The sequence below is a fragment of the Nyctibius grandis genome, chromosome 3 (genome assembly GCF_013368605.1).
Source record: "Nyctibius grandis isolate bNycGra1 chromosome 3, bNycGra1.pri, whole genome shotgun sequence".
NCBI lineage: Eukaryota > Metazoa > Chordata > Aves > Nyctibiiformes > Nyctibiidae > Nyctibius > Nyctibius grandis.
Window position 1 is genome coordinate 67,776,142 of NC_090660.1, and position 18,824 is coordinate 67,794,965.

Genomic DNA, 18,824 nt, shown 5'->3' on the forward strand with positions numbered 1-18,824 from the left:
ACTGTGAATTACAAAATTGCAATCTTAAATTAAAAAAACTATTTTACATAAACATATGTAAATGCAAAGCCTTTTAGATCTGTAGAATGGAATGGCTTGTTATCTTATTAAAAGAGCAGATTCTTTTTAAAATAAAAATCATAACAATAAAACCACTTGGAATTTTTCTTAGTAACAGTCTGATACGGGTAGTTCTTGATTTCTACTATTTGTAGATTAAAATAATCACTGCTAGAGTGCTGTTTGATAGATGGTATGGACCATGAGCGTTCACTCCCTTGGGAAGGCATTCTGGAAATTTGGAGTCCTGAGAAGAAATTACATTTTTGTTTTCTGAAAAATCTTCTTTGAACACTTTAAAATAGCTTTGTTTATACTGTTTTGAGTATTAATGCCTTCAACTATTTTTATGAAAGAGAAGTATTTCCTTTCTGGAGGGATTCTCTGTGGATATTGTATCACTCAAGAATTCTCCAAAGCCCATAGCATCAGTTGTCGAATCTCTATTAATCCCTTCTGGGACTTCATGTTGGTTTTGGGACTCCGTTCCAATACTCAGGTAGGTATCACCCAGAGATTACCGTCTGTAGGGGCAGAGACTGCTGCCTGTGGTTGAGAGGAAAAGCTCCCAGCCCCTGCTAAACTCACGGGGCTGGTGCCATGGATTCTCTGGGCTTGTGCAGCTGATGAGCGTGCCAGGACAGAGGGGCAGGGATGTCTGCAGAGCTGTTAACGCAGAGTGCAGGGCTGAGGAGAATCTGGATGGAAAATGGAGATTCTGCCTAACGGGACTTGTAAGCTCTGCGGGGGTGTTTCTTCTGATAAAGCTTCCATATGGTCCTCAATTCTGGCAGCTCATCTTTGCCTGTTTGGAGACTGGATCCTCAATATGACTTCCTTCTGCTTTCTGGTGCTGGCTACCTACTGCCTGCTGAAACTCACACTACACATGCATATAGAAACCATGCCATATTATTGCTATATCAATTACTACTGATTTTTGCATCCACATTTGTGGGGTTAGTTTGTTTGGGAATAATCTAATCTGTTACAAATATAGAAAGCAAAAATACAGATAATCAGCTTTTCTGAACAATCTTTCACAGTAATTATTGAGTAAATATTTTAAATAAAAAAAAAGCCCTGATATATATCAGGCTTTTAGAATTTTATCTCTAAATGGAATTTTCAGATAAGGAGTAATAAAGAAAATTAAAAACAATGAAAGGTATTGTTAAAGTGTTAGTACAAAAATAATAAATACTTGAAAGTCCTCCAAACATGGAAACTAAAATGCTTTAAACCAAAAGTGGAAAAATGGATGTCAGCTTTGTTCAAGATTCAAGAAACCTCAAAGACTGTTTTCCAACACTGAGTTAAATCCTGTTTCCAGTGGCATATGGAGGTGTTTTTGCCACCACAACATGCAGAATGGGGATATGAGTTCCTGACTCTCTCTGTCCGCAAGTTCTGACCTGCCTTGCTTACCTACACGTAAATGCAAGCTCCTACAGGGATCATCACCAGTGTAAGTCACTGTAAAATCAAAAGCTCCCAAAAGAAACAACAACATGGTGACCCTCTGTTGCCAGCTGGAAGGGGTCAGATGTCAAAATAACTTCAAAAAACACAGGTAAAATTGTTTGCACTTAATGTAATGGAGGTTGAAGAAGGCTGGCTTGTCAGTTTCCTCTCTAACAACTGACTCTGATAGGCTATATCTGTATCACTGAACTGAGGACCAATGCTATGTTTCTAAAAATTTATTGCATGCTTTGTCTGGATCCTAACTATATATCAAGACCAGGCACACATCAGCCTCTTCCACTTCTTGCAAAGGTACAACTGAGAGGAGCCTGGAGTAGAGGGTGGTGGAAAGACTACTTTGGCACTCCACTGGGATCCTGAGCTGTGTGATGTGCCTCAGGATGCACCTGCAGCAAACAAGAGTAGCCATAACTGTTTGTGCTGCAGGGTGAATTAATATTTTCATATGTCGCTTGTGTTCTTTATCTCAAATGAAAGATATCTCTTGTCTTTTTGCTGGTGATGGACCAGAAACTTGTGTGTGTGTTATTCATCGTGTCACTGCCTGATACTTGCTGCACAGAGAAGACTGATCAAGAATTACGTCTATCAAGGCTTGACAAAATACTACAGTATTGCAGCTCACAGCTTCATTTAATGATGTTTCACTGAATCATTTAACAAAAATAAAAATGCAAATGAAGGTTGACATGAGGACATCTACAGCCACCGGTATTACTGATATTAGAGGGAGGAATTGCAGTATTTTCATTTTCTATCTATCATCTTTGAAATAATTATTTTTTTTTTCAAATCTTAATTGTGAATTTCCTGAATTGACTTATTAAGATTTCTAATTTTTTTAAACCAATAGCTATACACACTCATACATACACAAACATTTACAATTCCATAATAACTGCTCTTTTGAAAAAGAAAACATCTAATAAGGACCAAAGTGGGAATACAACTTGTTTCCTATTTAACATCCTGTAGTATATTTCCCAGGAATGAGGGAGACATATAGACATTTAAGCAGGTGATTTCTTCAGCATTGTGTTAGCACCTTGTGGAATACTTGGTATTATTCAAGCAACATGAAATCTTCAGATATCTAGAAGCTACAAAAGGAAGACAGTGCAAAGGGAATGCAGGCAAAAGAATACTGAAACTCTGCCTTTCTAGGACCTTACATCAGTACATGTGTCCCAAAAGGGGTTGTGTCTGTCTGAAATGAGTAGGTCAGATCTAAAGATGAAATATTTTTTTGTCCACTGCACTTAGGACAGGGCGCAGAGCATCACGCTTTGGCTTGTGTGCTTTTCCAGCAATTTAGTTTTAGAGGGAGAGATAATCCTTTGGGAAAACACCTTTAGCAGTTCCCACTCTTTGATCTGTTAGGTGATGATCGTCACAGCTAGTCAAGTCCAACAGTATGTATAATTTTTCCTTTCCCATTTGAACAAATTCATAATTAAATGCTATTAAGATTCTGAAGAATTCCAGACTAAAAGAAAAATCAGAACCAGCCCAGTCGGTCCAAACACTACTATTTTCTGCAAAGAGCATGTGTGTATTCATGCATGCACACTACAGAAAGCAAGCAAGCAAGCAATGAAACTCCATTAATGTACAGATGGAAGTTTATATTGATTTCAGCAAAGACCAGAACATAATGGTAACATGAATAACAGATAATAGCATCTGGCACTTTTTACATTTTTAAGCCCTGAAATCTTTGGAGAACTGACAGTTGAACTAACTGACAGCTCTAGTTATTTCTCGGCACTTTCCTTTTGGAGAGATATTGAGCTTTTTCCAAATTCAGAATTTTTTTTTAAGGGGGCATCTGGACAGGCTATTTTGCTGGGAGAGAGAGAGACAATATTTTCTGGAAATTACCACCAAAATTAAGCAACTGTTGTGCATATGAACCAGATAACAATGAATTACAAATAGATATCATCAGTCATTTTCTTTGCATGAGGATAACTGCCAGTCTTCGATTTGCAAAACAGAGCCTCTGGCCCTGAGATCACTGGACATGTCAACACTCCCTGGGATGGCAAAATCTCACAGCAGAGGTCTGGGGCCAGATCCTTGATTAGGGACAAACTGCACAGTGTCAAAGCAAGGGGCAAGAGTGCCTGAGCACAGACCTTTATGTCCTGTCAGGTAGTCCACTGATGCCTCCAACTCCCTGTGCCATTAAAGAACAGGGAAACAGTCAGCCACCCATCATGACCTTCCAAAAGTAGATCAGGGATTGAGGGGGACACAGAGATGCTCCTGCCATAGCTGTTTCACTGAGCTGTGGTGGCAGCAGGGAGGAGGAGCAGCAGGACAGGCCCCCTGCCAAGTCTGCGACACCGATCCCCTGCAGCAAGGTGGTTCTCTCAAAGCTGGATGTGTTTGCTCATTATGCAGCATGAATGGGGAAGAGCCTGAGCCCTCAGCCTACTACCTCATGTCAAACCCACTCCAAAACCCTGATACAAGGACCGTGCTCTCATTGCTGAGGTAAAGAGCATCATCAGCCCCACAGAGGTGACCACAAAGGGCTCTTCAAGACATCTCAGCCTCCAAGAAATGATCTTCTGTGTTGCAAGCTGTTTCAGTGGTCACATTACAACAGACTACCCAGTGCTGACAGATTTTTTTCTTCACACAAGTGAATTATATTTTTTTTCCAGGTATTTTTGGAATTGGAGGCCCCTAGCCTCAGCCCTAAATAGATTTACCCCTGTCTATGTCTTCTTGAAGTGCCAGTTTTGATATTTGAACGAAAGATAATTTTGTAATAAATATAATGTTCAAATGCTATTATTTGATATATAAAACCAAATGGGGAGGAAAAGTATTTGAAGGTGTATAAAAACTCCAGACTGGGACATCCTTCAGTCTTCTTCAGAAAACTATCACTAAGGCTTGTCTATGTTAATTACCAAGATTTTATCTAATTAGCCTTTAAAGGTGCTGATTTAAGAAAAAAATACAAGCAATCCATATTCTGACAGCCAGGCTCAAGAAAAAAAATAAAACCAAACTTGCCAGGAAAACAGAAGAATAAGAAAGAAAGACTGTAGGAAACTATGCTGCTTTGTTGCCAAGATAGGACAAACAGACAGGAAAGAGCAAAACAGAAACAAAATCAAGACAAATCAAGTTCAAATTGGCAGTCTAGAAGTTTGGCCATAAAAGTTAGAAAGTTACTAAATAAAAGTATTTACTGAATTTTAGTTGCTCATCTTTGTTCCTGCAACTGCATTTTCAAGTTTGGGCTTTTACATTTCTTAGGACAGGTTGAAAAGGGAAGACACCTCTATATACTCATCTAGTTTTTCTATGCTCTTTCCTTGTCGGATAAAAAAATACCACAACTGGTGGAAATTATGTACATATCCTTTTGTGCTACTTGTTGTAATCAAAACCTTCAGGAATTCCTAACAATTTTGTATTTTTGAATTTTTGCTCTAAGACTGTCTTCTGGACCACTGGACTCACTAGTGAGATCTAAGACTCACTGGCAGAGATTTCTTGAAATATGTTAAATATAAAATAAAAACTTTTCCACTGAAAGAATATTGCAGGCAAGGTTCTAAGCATGTTTTTAAATGCTTAGATAATGAGTTATCTAGAATTATAAAGAGTTGGTGTGGAAAAATTACTTTTTGTTTTAGCATGAAAAAAACCTGCCTTGGTTTGTTGTTGGTTCCGGCCCCGCCACATCCCCCCCATCCTGAGTGATTCCTAGGCCATTTGGGTGTATGTGCTACAGGACTGAGCCATTAGTAACAAAGTTTAAAAAGCAATCTCTAATGGTGGATACCTTTGATTTCCTTATCTTAGAGACTTATAGACATTCACAAGTAGGCTCTGAGAGCAAGATTTTTTAAAGTAAGTAGTGATTTTTTATGCCACATCCAAGAGGGTGTTAAAGCCTAGCCCTCAGTGTTCACAAGCTCAGTGTTCACAAACCTCTACCTGTGGAAATTGATTCCCTTTAAATTGCACTAGACTAGTCATCCAAAGACCATCCAAAGACCATCATACGGCCACTCCAAGGGAAAAAGTCACTTAGAAACTGAAAAAATACCTCTTTTTCTTCATCTTTCCTGCCATGGGTCTTGCTGTAGTTGATTGGTGTATCCCAGCCTTCCTGTTCACAAAGAGCCTGGTAGAAGGCTGCATTTACCAGGATGCTGCTTGTTTTGAAAGGAGAAGAGGAAGGAGTGGGAAGTGCTGTGCTGGAAGAAGTGAGAGGCATAACTTTGTGTTGGCTTCGGTTCTTCTTCATGCTCAAATCCAGAGTGCCATTTTCATCCACTTCTATCTCAGCTCCCTGACATGCAACAGGAAATGAAGACATGTTTAGATATGGATGTGGTGAGGCTGCAATGTAACCATGTGGTGCTTTTAGAGGATAAATATAAATGCATGCTTTTATTTAAATGTATCTGAATCTAAAACCAGATTTTCGATTTATATCAGTTAATGTCCAACTCTTAGGCAGACTTAAGAGTAGCTTCAGTAATGGTATCCCTCCATCTCAGCTTAAACATAGTAAGTAGAATTTAAATAAGATGTCTCTAAGCCATAACCTATACACCCTAAATCTAGTTTTATTTAAAAAAAGTTTAGCTTTAAATCTTCTTGATCTTTTCACTCTTACAGAGAACTATGACCCCAATTCACAGTTAAAAGCATTAATGCATTGTTTAGGTCATCAACAGCAGTACTATTACATATCCTCTCTTCCCCCCACACCCCAGAAACATTACATCTGCATCATGGGGGAGAGAAGCAGGGGGGAAGAAATATGCCTAATAGTAGCACATAGGAGAAATTTTCACTAGGGTTTTGTACATTACTCAAAATAACATATTGCTTTAATCATTGTTTGACTAGGCCCCTAAGGCACAGGTCTGCATTGAAACCACTAGACTGGGAGCCACAGGAGGGTCTTTAGGAGGTTCTCCCTGATGTAGACCTTCAGCATGAGTTAACAAAGCCTTTGCTACCTGGGAAGTACAGCAAAGAGAAGCCTCTAATTGCAGGGGTGTTTGCAGTTTGGGGAGAGACTCAACTTCTCTTTCCAGGCTGGGAGAAGCTCTCAGAGCAGTTCCTGCTCAAAAGAAGGGGCAACTGCTGCTCAGCTGTACAAGAAGAACAAGGGAATCAAAGCTCACTGTTCTGCCTTACACTGTCTGACCACAGAAAAGGAGTACAAACTCCTCTTCTTGGAATGATGAAAGTGCTACTTACTAATGGAAGCAACAAAAAACTTTCCCTCATGCTTAATATGCAACACTGCATATTGACATATTGCATATATAGGGATGAGTATAAGACTAGTCATTGCTGGTGTCAACAGTTACTAAAGTCAAATAGGGGAAGAGGTGAAAGAGGTGGCTTCTGGAGGAGCACTTGGTAGTCTAGTTCTGTGTGCTGCCCTGAATAAGGTGGAAAACATTCAAAGACTACAGAGATAAATAACAATGTCAAAGACTTACACACGCAGAATGCTGTAATTTACACTGCTCTGTGTCTTTCTGTTACTGTTGTCACTACTGTTTTTTATTTGCATTACCACAAAGCTCAGATACCACTTGGGAATTTGGGGCTGGGTATGTTAGGTGCTGTATAGCTGTAGGAGACAGTCGTGTAAACCCAGATTGAGACTTCCTACCTTGAGTAATACAAAAGTAAATCTGTAGCATAAGTGAATCAACAAGACCCTCTGTTGAAAAGAGACAGGTATGTTCAGGGAGCAAGTTTTTCTGTCTTTCTTAGACCTCTTCCTTAGGAAGAGATGAGACACTGGCAGAAAGAGTCCCTTTCTCTTTTTTCCCATTAACTATTGCTGGAGCTTTGATGATTAGTCAACAATTTAATGGTTAAAGATAGGGTAGTGAAACTTATCCTTGGTTGAGGACCTTAAAAACAGTTGTAGTGAAACAGGAAATTCTTCACTTGTGCTGAAAGCATGACGTGGCTACACCAGTTGGACTGAACACACCAGCTTCCTTCATGCATCCTTGTCTTCCACCACTGCCAGTGGTGACTCATTTAAAGGTAAAATGTTTGTGATGAAATCTTTTTCATCAGAAGGAAAATGTTGGTAGAAGATGAAAATTTAGGGCCCAACAATCTTTCCTCACTCAGACAGCCTGACTCCATTTTGTATCCATGGGCCTAAAACAGATGCCCACCTAGACCAAAGCACTACCAAGCCATCTGCTTGCCCCTGGTTTAGAAACTCAGACACTTCTTATGTTTGCTTCTCCTGCATAAAAGGGTTCACATTTTCAATCATACAGCTTAAAGAGAGAGATGTTTTATTATATTTATGGGAAGTAAATACACTTCTAATATGTTCATACTAAGACGCTTTGGTTATATCTTTCTGCCCCTTTTTAGTAAATAGTTTAATCTCCTGTGATAGTTTTAAGCCCTGAATTTGACAGTGCAGCTTATCCTGGATAATAACTTAGTAACCACAACATCTTATGCCATCTGTATAATATCAAATACATTTTTATACCAGCATTAATAAACCTTAGTTACAAAAATCCAAGTTATTAACTATATCAGTGCCAAGCGCACACTCCAGGATCTAACAATATAGCTCTGCCGTGATCGCCCCAGTGTTTTTTGGCTTCATAGTTGATATGTAACTATAGCAATGAAACAGAGCTACAGTAATCAAGTTTAATGACCAATGTAAAGTAAAATGCTAAATATTGTAGTTGCTGACATTTTTCATAATAAAAAAACTTGGGTTAAGTCTGCACAACCAACATTCACATAAAATTCCAGACCTCTGTGACAGATGGCTTAGGAAAGGAAGCCATGTGACTGGGCTGCAGTAGTTTTATAGTTCAAAACCCATAAATAGTGCAGATTCTCTGTCACTGACAAAATATCAACTACTCAGAAGGCAAAAGCAACAACAAAAAGTACCAAAAACAATCAAGGTTCCCTCCTTGATGAAACTGGACATAGAAAAATATCAGGAAATGTATTGTCTCTGAGAAGATACCATTAGCCACACCAAGGAGCTCTGGCTGATAAGCAGAACATTTACTAATTTGGATATTTAAACCTTCCTCAGCACTTTCCTGAAATTCACATAGAAGTTGGGTTGTCCAACACGTAGCTAATTCTGATCAGGGAAGGCTGGGTTGCACGTTTGTGAAGTAGCGTACAGATGGGGTTTAAGTGAGCTCACAGATGCACACAACAATCAAATATAGTCATGGAAAAAATATCCCCTTTTGCCCATCACAGGATGGATCACACGTTTACAGCATGCCTTTTTGTTCAGAATGGTTTAAAAGAGCTATCACTTTGCTGCCTTCATAGCAAACTCCAAATGGCAGAGCAAAAATGAGAGGATAGTCAGAGATACTGCTCCAGTTTTCATTCCTACTCTCATCCCACCCTCCTCTCAATGTGTCTCCTTTGCATGTTTTACCACGTTTATTTTTACATCAGTTTTAAAATGGAACTAAAAAGACAAAAATGGCAAATGGCAAAAAATACTAGCACAGTGCTATGACATGCTGATAGAAAATGGCACTTACTATGCTTAGCTCAGATTTGTAAAGGCTGTGCTCTCCTCAGTGAAGGCAAGATCTTATTATTGTCTACTCTAATTCATGTGTGAACAGGCCTATATATGTCCATTTATCATGACATATTTAAGATATAGCTACCAAAACCAATGTAAACGGTTCTGATCCTTAAAAATGTAAGCAAAATAAAGATGCAAATGTATATTATTTCTTAACTCATATCAGTTTGCAGCTGTGTAAACCTTTGGAGCATGATTTTGATCTTATGTACATTTACTTTTACACTTACACTGGTGTAAACCAGGAAAAAATCCACTGAAGCAGTGCAGAAAAAATAATGAATGTGAGAGGATACATGTGGTAATTAAATTCAGGTTACTTCTTATCTACTCCCACATCAGTGACAGTGTAATTACCCCCACAGGTTTTACAAGCAACTGGAAAAAGGATTCCAGAATAGAAAATGAGAGAAAAATGACTGAACCATATTTTCTTTATTGCAGGATCTATTCAGTGAAAAGATAAGGTACAAGTAGTACTCTACTATGAACTTCTATCTAAAATGAAGACTAATATAAAAACATAAACAAAAAAATGGTCTCTATCCTCTTCAAGTGGTTTGTGCTTTAAAGTCAAGCTTTGTCAACCTCCTTTATTTTATGACATAAATATTACAGAATATTTTTTAGCACATTATTAAGTCTTGTCCTTAGAACTCAACTACATCAGCTAGGACAATAAAGGATGTTGTTGTTTTGCGACAAATTACTCTTGCATTTTTTCATATGCTTTTGGTCCATCTGATCACTCACAACATTTAATACTCTGCCATGTGTCTCCAGTAACGATTACAAGTTAAGCTTTATCTCATAGCTGGATCAGAAAGAGTGAATTATTGTGTCTGCATGAATCTTATTTCAAACCTGTGACCTTAGGGAGAACATATCATTACATATAAGGTGTTTTTTTTATTCTTTGGTTGGCATCAGCCATACAACTTAATACTAAGTCCAAAGAAACCACATTATCAATGATTTTGCGTTCCTGCTAGCAGCTCAGTCTAGTTTGGAAAACTCAAAAGAGCTCTTTGGTTCTGGTACTGGGGGTAACACTGAAACTAGTATCTTGCGATGTGTATGAATTCTTAATGCAACTCCATCCAAAAGAGTACAATCTTTTCTATTCCCAGCCAATAATACATGCACCTGCTCCTCAATTCTTCAGACATAAATTTAAGCAATTGAGTTCTTCTGCAGCAAATTAAAATACTAATTTGGATCAAAATAAGAAAACTTGTAACTGCCCAGCAACATCTGAGACAAAAATGAAGTGACAATTTCAGTCCAAAGCAATTCACAAATTAAAAAAAAGCTAGCCAAGAATGTACTCAAGGAGTAATGTGCACAGAAGTATAACAGGATGGTACCTAGTGATATTCTTGGCTGATTTTTCATCCCGTATTTAGGCTTTAAGGTATTTGGAGTAAAGGACTGCCTGACAACCGTGGTGAGTACTAACTACATTGTTGAAATAATTGATGTAATTATCACAATCATCAATATCCAAGAATGAAGAGATGACATAATTTGGTCAAGACCAGAATTTGAACCTTAGACGTTTTTAGCAAGTGTCATTTTTTGTTTTCTTTCAAGGCATAGTGTACATATGCCATTTTGTCTAAACAGGTGGGAAAAACACCAAAACAGTCAACAAAATGTTTGGCAAGCAGTAGTGATGAGGATACAGATACACTGTATTGCTTGCAGATACCTCTGTGAGATGTGAATGTGGTGAGGGCTGTAAACAGGGAAGATCCCTGATTGTTATGAGGTTGTAGACTCTTACACTGTGGTAGAAACTGCAGGCTAAGACTTCTAGGGCAGTCCTTTTGTTGACTTCAATGGGAGTTGAATGAAGCTACATAAACTGCAAATCAAATGCAACCAGGAGACTGGTTTGGGGTACTGACTACATGAGAATTGGCTGATCAGGATTACGGAGGTTGAATGTCTCAGATAATGTAACATTAATGTGGTATTAATTATTTTTGAAAACACTATCATCAAGGTATCTGATGATCACAGAAGCACAGAATCACAGAATGTTAGGGATTGGAAGGGACCTCGAAAGATCATCTAGTCCAATCCCCCTGCCGGGGCAGGATTGCCTAGACCATATCACACAGGAACGCGTCCAGGCGGGTTTTGAATGTCTCCAGAGAAGGAGACTCCACAACCTCTCTGGGCAGCCTGTTCCAGTGTTCGGTCACCCTCACCGTAAAGAAGTTTTTCCTCATATTTATGTGGAACCTCCTGTGTTCCAACTTGCACCCATTGCCCCTTGTCCTGTCAAGGGATGTCACTGAGAAGAGCCTGGCTCCATCCTCTTGACACTTGCCCTTTCCATATTTATAAACATTAATGAGGTCACCCCTCAGTCTCCTCTTCTCCAAGCTAAAGAGACCCAGCTCCCTCAGCCTCTCCTCATAAGGGAGATGTTCCACTCCCTTAATCATCTTCGTGGCTCTGCGCTGGACTCTCTCTAACAGTTCCCTGTCCTTCTTGAACTGAGGGGCCCAGAACTGGACACAATATTGCAGATGCGGCCTCACCAGGGCAGAGTAGAGGGGGAGGAGAACCTCTCTCGACCTGCTGACCACACCCCTTCTAATACACCCCAGGATGCCATTGGCCTTCTTGGCCACAAGGGCACACTGCTGGCTCATGGTCATCCTGTTGTCCACTAGGACCCCCAGGTCCCTTTCCCCTACGCTGCTCTCCAACAGGTCTGCCCCCAACTTGTACTGGTACATGGGGTTGTTCTTGCCCAGATGCAGGACTCTACACTTGCCCTTGTTATATTTCATTAAATTTCTCCCCGCCCAACTCTCCAGCCTGTCCAGGTCTCTCTGAATGGCTGCGCAGCCTTCCGTTGTGTCAGCCACTCCTCCCAGTTTTGTGTCATCAGCGAACTTGCTGACAGCGCACTCTAATCCCTCATCCAAGTCATTAATGAATATATTGAATAGAACTGGTCCCAGTACCGACCCTTGCGGGACTCCGCTAGACACAGGCCTCCAACTGGACTTTGTCCCATTGACCACCACTCTCTGGCTTCTTTCCTTCAGCCAGTTCACAATCCACCTCACTACCCGATCATCCAGACCACACTTCCTCAGTTTAGCTGCAAGGATGCTGTGGGAGACCGTGTCAAACGCTTTACTGAAATCGAGATAGACCACATCCACAGCTTTACCATCATCTGTCCACTGGGTTATGTCCTCATAAAAGGCTATCAAGTTGGTTAAGCATGACTTCCCCTTGGTGAAGCCATGCTGAGTGCCCCTAATGATCCCCCTATCCTTGATGTGCCTAGAGACAGCACCAAGGACAAGTTGTTCCATCATCTTTCCGGGGATGGAGGTGAGGCTGACCAGTCTATAGTTACCCGGGTCCTCCTTCTTGCCCTTTTTGAAGACTGGAGTGACATTCGCTTTCCTCCAGTCCTCAGGCACCTCTCCCGTTGCCCACAACTTAGCAAAGATGATGGAGAGTGGCCTAGCAATGACTTCCGCCAGCTCCCTCAGCACCTGCGGGTGCATCCCATCAGGGCCCATGGATTTATGGACGTCCAGATCTTAGTATTTTGTATGCAGCTGATAGATAATTCATAGAGAAAGCTTAGGATCCATTTTACTGCTCATTTCAGAATGAATTTATTCTTTGAATTGTCTAATTTATAAATTCATAATTTTAATCTTGAGATATTTGGCAGCTCACCTTTGTACATTAGATCTCTTTGGAAGTTTTGCTTACCAATGGTACTGTTAATCTGTTCAATCTGATTTCTCTACCCTTGCTACCCTTCATTTTCTTATTTTGACTGATTCTCCCTTTTGAAATAATATGTAGAGAATGTGAGATGTATATTTGAAAATCCATTAAATTAATGGAATTTGGAACTGTGCTGTAAAAAGCATTTACATTTTCATTTAAAAGTTATCTATATTTACAGAAAAATGATGAACATTCAAGGTAAAACATCCAACTCTTAGAAATGGACGATATTCTGGGGGTCAAGAAATAAAATTGAGAAATAGAAAGAAAAAAAAATACTTCAGGAATACACTTGTGCTAGAAAATGTTTTGATGTTTTCCCCACCTGCGTAAGCAAGATGACATATGCATGCCTTGAGCAAATACAAGAAAATGACACTTGCTTCAAATGTTTGAAGTTCAAGTTCTGCTTTTAAAACTTAGAAACACAATATTTTTACAGCTCTGACAATTGTGTAACTTGCAAAGGACTTCCTGCAAGTCCAGGAAATCATCTGCAGTCCCACATGTCCTTGCTTTACCATCACACTGCCTCCCACTGGCAAAGCATCATGGCTTGGATTGCTGAGAGGCTACCTGATGGTCATATAAGAGCAAACACCTTTACAAGTCAGGAGCTTTGATCTGCTAAAGTATGGATGATGCTAATCATGTTTTCTTAGGCAAAGGAACAAACTAATGTGTCAAGGGGCAGAGCTGGGAGGTCTGATACTATGAGGCTCTGAACACAGCCACCCCACACAGGTATTTTCAGACCTGGTGAATGTATGTGCTATCAAGAGTAAAAAAAAGGAAATTATTACCTCTGTAGTCATCTGATGATGCTGCATTATTTGAGTCCAAACACTGATAAAGTCTCAAGAGATGCTTTTTATCATCTAAAAATTTGTAAGATATTCTAGCAGTTAAACATTTACCTTTACAGCCGACACCAGCCACAAAACAATTCAGGAACATCAATAAATAGAGAGCAGTCTCTTTAAAAATAGCCTTATGTTTTGCTTCTTATTTTAAAATAGGAAAGCATCATCATTGAAGAGAGTCTGGTGATTTATTTCCACAGCTTTTTGTTTGAATCCTGTATCATAAAAGTCATAAATAGCCAAAACCAAATAAAAATGGGTTTTGTGTGGTTTTGGCCACCAAATCTGTTTGGGGCTTACTTGCCTATGTTCTGACCAGAAGCTAATTCTGATTCTTCTGTCAGATGTTTTGTAGCAGTATGCCCTCCAGAAAGTCTGTCAAAAGTGTAGGGCAGGCAGATAGCAAGGTATGCAGGCGATTTTCTTTTAGGCTGGATTCCTGGCTGTGAGAAAGGAGTAAGCTATGTGCCCCAAGTGTCCCTCGATATCGTTACTATTATGTTAACTTCCATTCAAACCTTCCCCATGATTTGGCAACTGTGAAGCAGGTACGGAGGAGAAAATCTTTGGGTTATGCCTGGTCCCTTTACTGCTCTTCTCTGGCAAGAAGGTCTATTGCTGAGGTCAGCCAAAGGCTGTGGCAGCAATTTAATCCAGCCATTTGCATCAGTTTCCATTTCCCTGCTAAACAAAGTCTGTATTGAAGAACGGTGGAAGGAGTTTTCTGCAGCAGATATCAGGGATGGATCATCTGGAAAAGGTTTTGTGAGCAATCTTTGGGACAGATAATCTCTGAGTTACAGGTCATGCATGTAGACACACTCTAAAAATTCTACCCCGTGGCATCTCCTAACATTGGTTTCAAGACCCAAGACTCCACAAGTGGAAATCAAAGACAGCAGTGTAGGGGATACCTCTCTGAAAAGGAGCAAGGCTTGGAATACCTAACAGGGTGTTGTGCTGGTGGTAAAAATAATGGTTCCACTCAAAGAATAATAGCTGACCACTTCGCAATGGTGAATGAAGGCCCAACCAAACTGTAGACCAACAGCTGTGGAAGGCACCTCTAGCCAGGCTGAGCCTGGTGCTAAAATAGACAAGGTAGAGTGACACTGACTTGCAGAGAAATAGGTCATCTGTCTTTTGGAGCACACATCATGACTCAGAGTCCCACAACACACACCTGCTACTCTGTGTTTTGATAAATACACCTCTTTTCACTCCCCGGAGATTTCTTGTCCAGTTCTTGTAATGGCACCCTCTCATCTACACAGAGCTTTCAAAAGTTTAATTGCAGTGGAGCATGTGTGGCTTTAATACAAATAAAGAACAACAGTGCTCCCACAACCACAGTCATCAGAAGAAAATCTTATCTATTTTCATCAGCAATATAATACTATGTAATGGCACAGAAAATAAGGCTTATAGCTCACACAGTACCATTTGTAAATCATAAAGATCTGCGAGGAAATGCAGAGCAGAAACCAAAACGTGAAAGCCACACAAACATCTACGATATTAGGCAGCTTTCCATTATGACAGACTTACCCAAATTATCTATCTCCAAACGCTGTGGGCCTGATTCTCCTCTCTTGCCAGCAGAAAGGAGAATTTTACTGAAGTCAGTTGTTATCTCCCTCCCTACACCTTGTCAAACTGTCATGAGCTCCAAACACAATGGACTCAATAGGTGTAGTTCTGTTCCATTACTAGCAAAATACCATCTTGATTAATCACATGATTTTTTTTTTAGATCAGCCTCCAAAATGAACGCTTATGGCAGGTTTCAGAGGGAGGAAAATTCCCTCTTTAAACAGATCTAACTCATTATCCACAACAAATTGTCGCTAGATTTCAAATAACCTTCTTTTTTCCTCCCACAAAACTCCCCCCACTGTATTTAGGGCTCAATTATAAGAAGAGTTAACAACATGATTCCTGCTATTTATTTATTTTTATCAGAACTGGTCACTACATTACTGATTTTTTCTCTGTCTCTCTTCAAAAGAGCATGCAAACAGAAGCCTCCTTTTTGGGGATTTAATGCAGTCACTAACATGAAAGACAGTTTATTCGCACAGTTCAGTAGCTAGCACACCCTCCAGGTTCTTGGACTACCCTACCTTGGCAGACAGACTCTGTGGTTTGTTGGAGAGGATCTCTGCTGCTTCCCTGCAGCGGGTGGAAAGGTTCAGGATAGCAGCAGCTGCTGCTATGTGGGTGTCTTCACTACATTGACCGTAGCTGTAAGAGTTGGCATGGCAAGGGCTCTGTGTGTGGGCGCTAGCACTAGGCAGTCGATTAGAAAATTTCACTGGATTTGAAAAATGCTTTGCTGTTGAAGAGAGATTTGATTAGCAATTGCACGTATGAGATTTTTACCATTAAATAGTGTTGTTTCTCAGACTACAATTTCATATATTAAAATATTCAAAGAATACATTTAAAACAATCCATTTCCTATTGGCAGTAAAGGTTTGCTGTAAAAATGGCTTCAGTAACATGATAAATTAATTTTTACCCAACAAATACACATCTCTCAACAAAGCATCTGAGACTTTTACTCAGATTTTACTCATTTTTTACTCAGGCATTAAAAGCAATGATGTCCCAGGAAAGACTGAACAAGCATTAGTGTGTTATCCGTTGTGACCTGATAACACTTGTGGGCAAATGCAATTGTAAATGTATCCTTATAAAGGCTTCCTCTTGGAGCTCTATTGTGTAAAAAAACAACAGTGACTTGTCCAGTGTTAGCTAAAACAACGCTGCTTACCCTACTTAAATGAATAAGTCTGTTATTTAAAAAGCTTTGCTTGTGTGAGTGAGAACAAGACCAGGCTCTTGAATGAACCAGAGCAATCAGATAAGAACATTACCTGTTAGGAATATTCAGTCCTGATTTCATGGAAATTTTTATAAATTTAAGTCTACTCTTTAATCAATTAAAAAGAAAAAAGAGACAACGAACATTCAGAATAAAACTGATCTTGGCTCACTGTCTCATGTTGGCTATCATTTGGAATAATATACAGATTTATTCAGCACAAAGAAGTCAGCTGAGAGTGAAAAACTGACAGGTGAACAGAAAAGCACTTTCACAGACAGAAGTGGTGTGTGTAGTTTTTTGTTTTCTGCTCCATCAGCAGCACTTACTCTAAAACAGCTAGCAAGAACTCTGCTCTCTGTTCTGGATTTTGGAGCTTGAGATGTCATTAACTGTTGCAGGGAAAACACAGCACCATGCTTTCAGCCCTTAGGAAGCAATAATCACTTCTTTTGTCTGTAGCTCTCACAGTGTCCTACAAAGATAAACTAAGCAAAATCCAATTTCTCAGCCTACACCCAGATACACCAAGAACATTTCTGTGTATGGCCATCTGCTCGCTCCATACAGATCTGAGCCCCAAGGCTCTGGATCCCTTTGGATGTAGAGTTTTGGCTGAGTGCATTTTAATGCTAAGATGTACACAAGGCACTGAAGAACTCATCTTTTCTCAAACTTGGGATGCTCTAAGAGAAATGCTTGTTTGTGTGCACTGACTGTAGCTGAATGCCATATTCAGCTTTTCTAAGTACTGGAGGCATCTCAGTAGAGCAATATATAAAAGTCTCATGACTCAGTTCTCCCTTTCTTCAGTGCAAATGAAAAGGTTTTATCCACCCTGCTGTAAAACTGTAGCACAAGCAGAGGGTCTACATGTTTAGCAGTTACTGCAGCTAACTTGAAATTAAGAGCAAAAAAAGTGCATTTTCCATTACCCACCCTCAAAGATTAAAAAAAAAAAAAAGCAGGCTATGAAGGGTGCATGTTTTGTTAACAAATCAAGTATATAAGTGCAGAATCCACAGAGGGCTAATGCTGGGCTTTTGGCTAGCTACATATTTACATAGGACACTGAACCAATCACTACATCATCCGCTTCTTATTGCCAACTTTTGTATATCTGCATAGTTAAAGCACTCACCTGCTCTTTTACTTTCACCTTTCCATTAAAATAATAGCTGCACACTGCAATCTTTGCAAGAACAACAGGCTGTAAACTTCAGCCCTGATGTACATTATAGATAAATTGCATATGTATGGATTTGCATTTGTATAAAAACATTTCAGTCATTTTTTCCTTGAAATGAACCTGTGAAATAGACATACATCTGTGCAGAGACAGCTAATAGAGAATATTCAATTTTACAAACAAATGGAAAATCTGCCACTCAGGAAGCTGGCAATGCACATATTTGCTTTCATTTAACAAGCTTATTTTCCAGGCCAAATAAATATCTACCTTTCATTTGCAATTTTAAATGGGGTATTTATATATATACACAAACACATTGATACCTACAAACGTGTATATATGTGTGTGTGTACTCAGACACATACACAAATATATAAATATATAAATATAAAACCCACAATATTCTATAGTATTAGAAGTATATTATATTATATTAATTATATTATATCAGTGTGTATATATATAAAAAAATTTTCCTGCTTTTCTGTTCACCATACTATGAATATTCACCTTTGTTGACATAAGTAGGGTGCAATTTATTTTCCTTTTTTGTTTTCCTTTACTAAATTTTTTGTCATGAACAAAAGAAAAACCAACTAAAGAGTTTTTTGTCACTTTGTTTTGAATCTATTTTAATCTGAATCCAAATATGGTGCAATGAAACCATTTTTTCCATTTGCCTCGTGGCAACAGAATCATTTGTTTCTTTGAATTAAACAGTATTTTATAATGGTCGAAACAATGTCAGAATCTTGCTGAAGTTTCCCATGCAGATTGTTATGATCATCTGCAATAAATAATCAGTGTTCACACTGAGGTGTCTCAGTTGTACAGAGTAGTACCTCAGCAAATCTATAAGTGGTGCAAGCAGGGGAATCTTGATAACAATTTGATGCATTGAATTTGTCTGTACTACAAATATAGTGTAGTACAGAAATATGAGATATCAAAATGAATTCGGTCCAGGTCTGGAAGTAATGCAGCTGAGGCACATGGTCATCT

The 18,824-nt window shown here is 39.2% G+C and overlaps 1 protein-coding gene across 6 annotated transcripts in view; it reads right to left on the reverse strand.

Moving 5' to 3' along the window:
- Positions 1–18,824, reverse strand: part of ST18 (ST18 C2H2C-type zinc finger transcription factor) — a 176,610-nt gene that overhangs the window by 18,589 nt on the left and 139,197 nt on the right. For 4 of the 6 annotated variants that reach the window (XM_068396197.1, XM_068396198.1, XM_068396199.1 and 1 more), the window contains 2 exons: positions 15,927–16,138; positions 5,624–5,869 (listed from right to left, as the gene is read on the reverse strand). In XM_068396197.1, the coding sequence (XP_068252298.1) occupies positions 5,624–5,869; positions 15,927–16,138 (458 nt within the window). The remainder of the gene's footprint in view (positions 1–5,623; positions 5,870–15,926; positions 16,139–18,824) is intronic. The other 2 variants (XM_068396203.1, XM_068396201.1) reach the window with 1 other exon arrangement.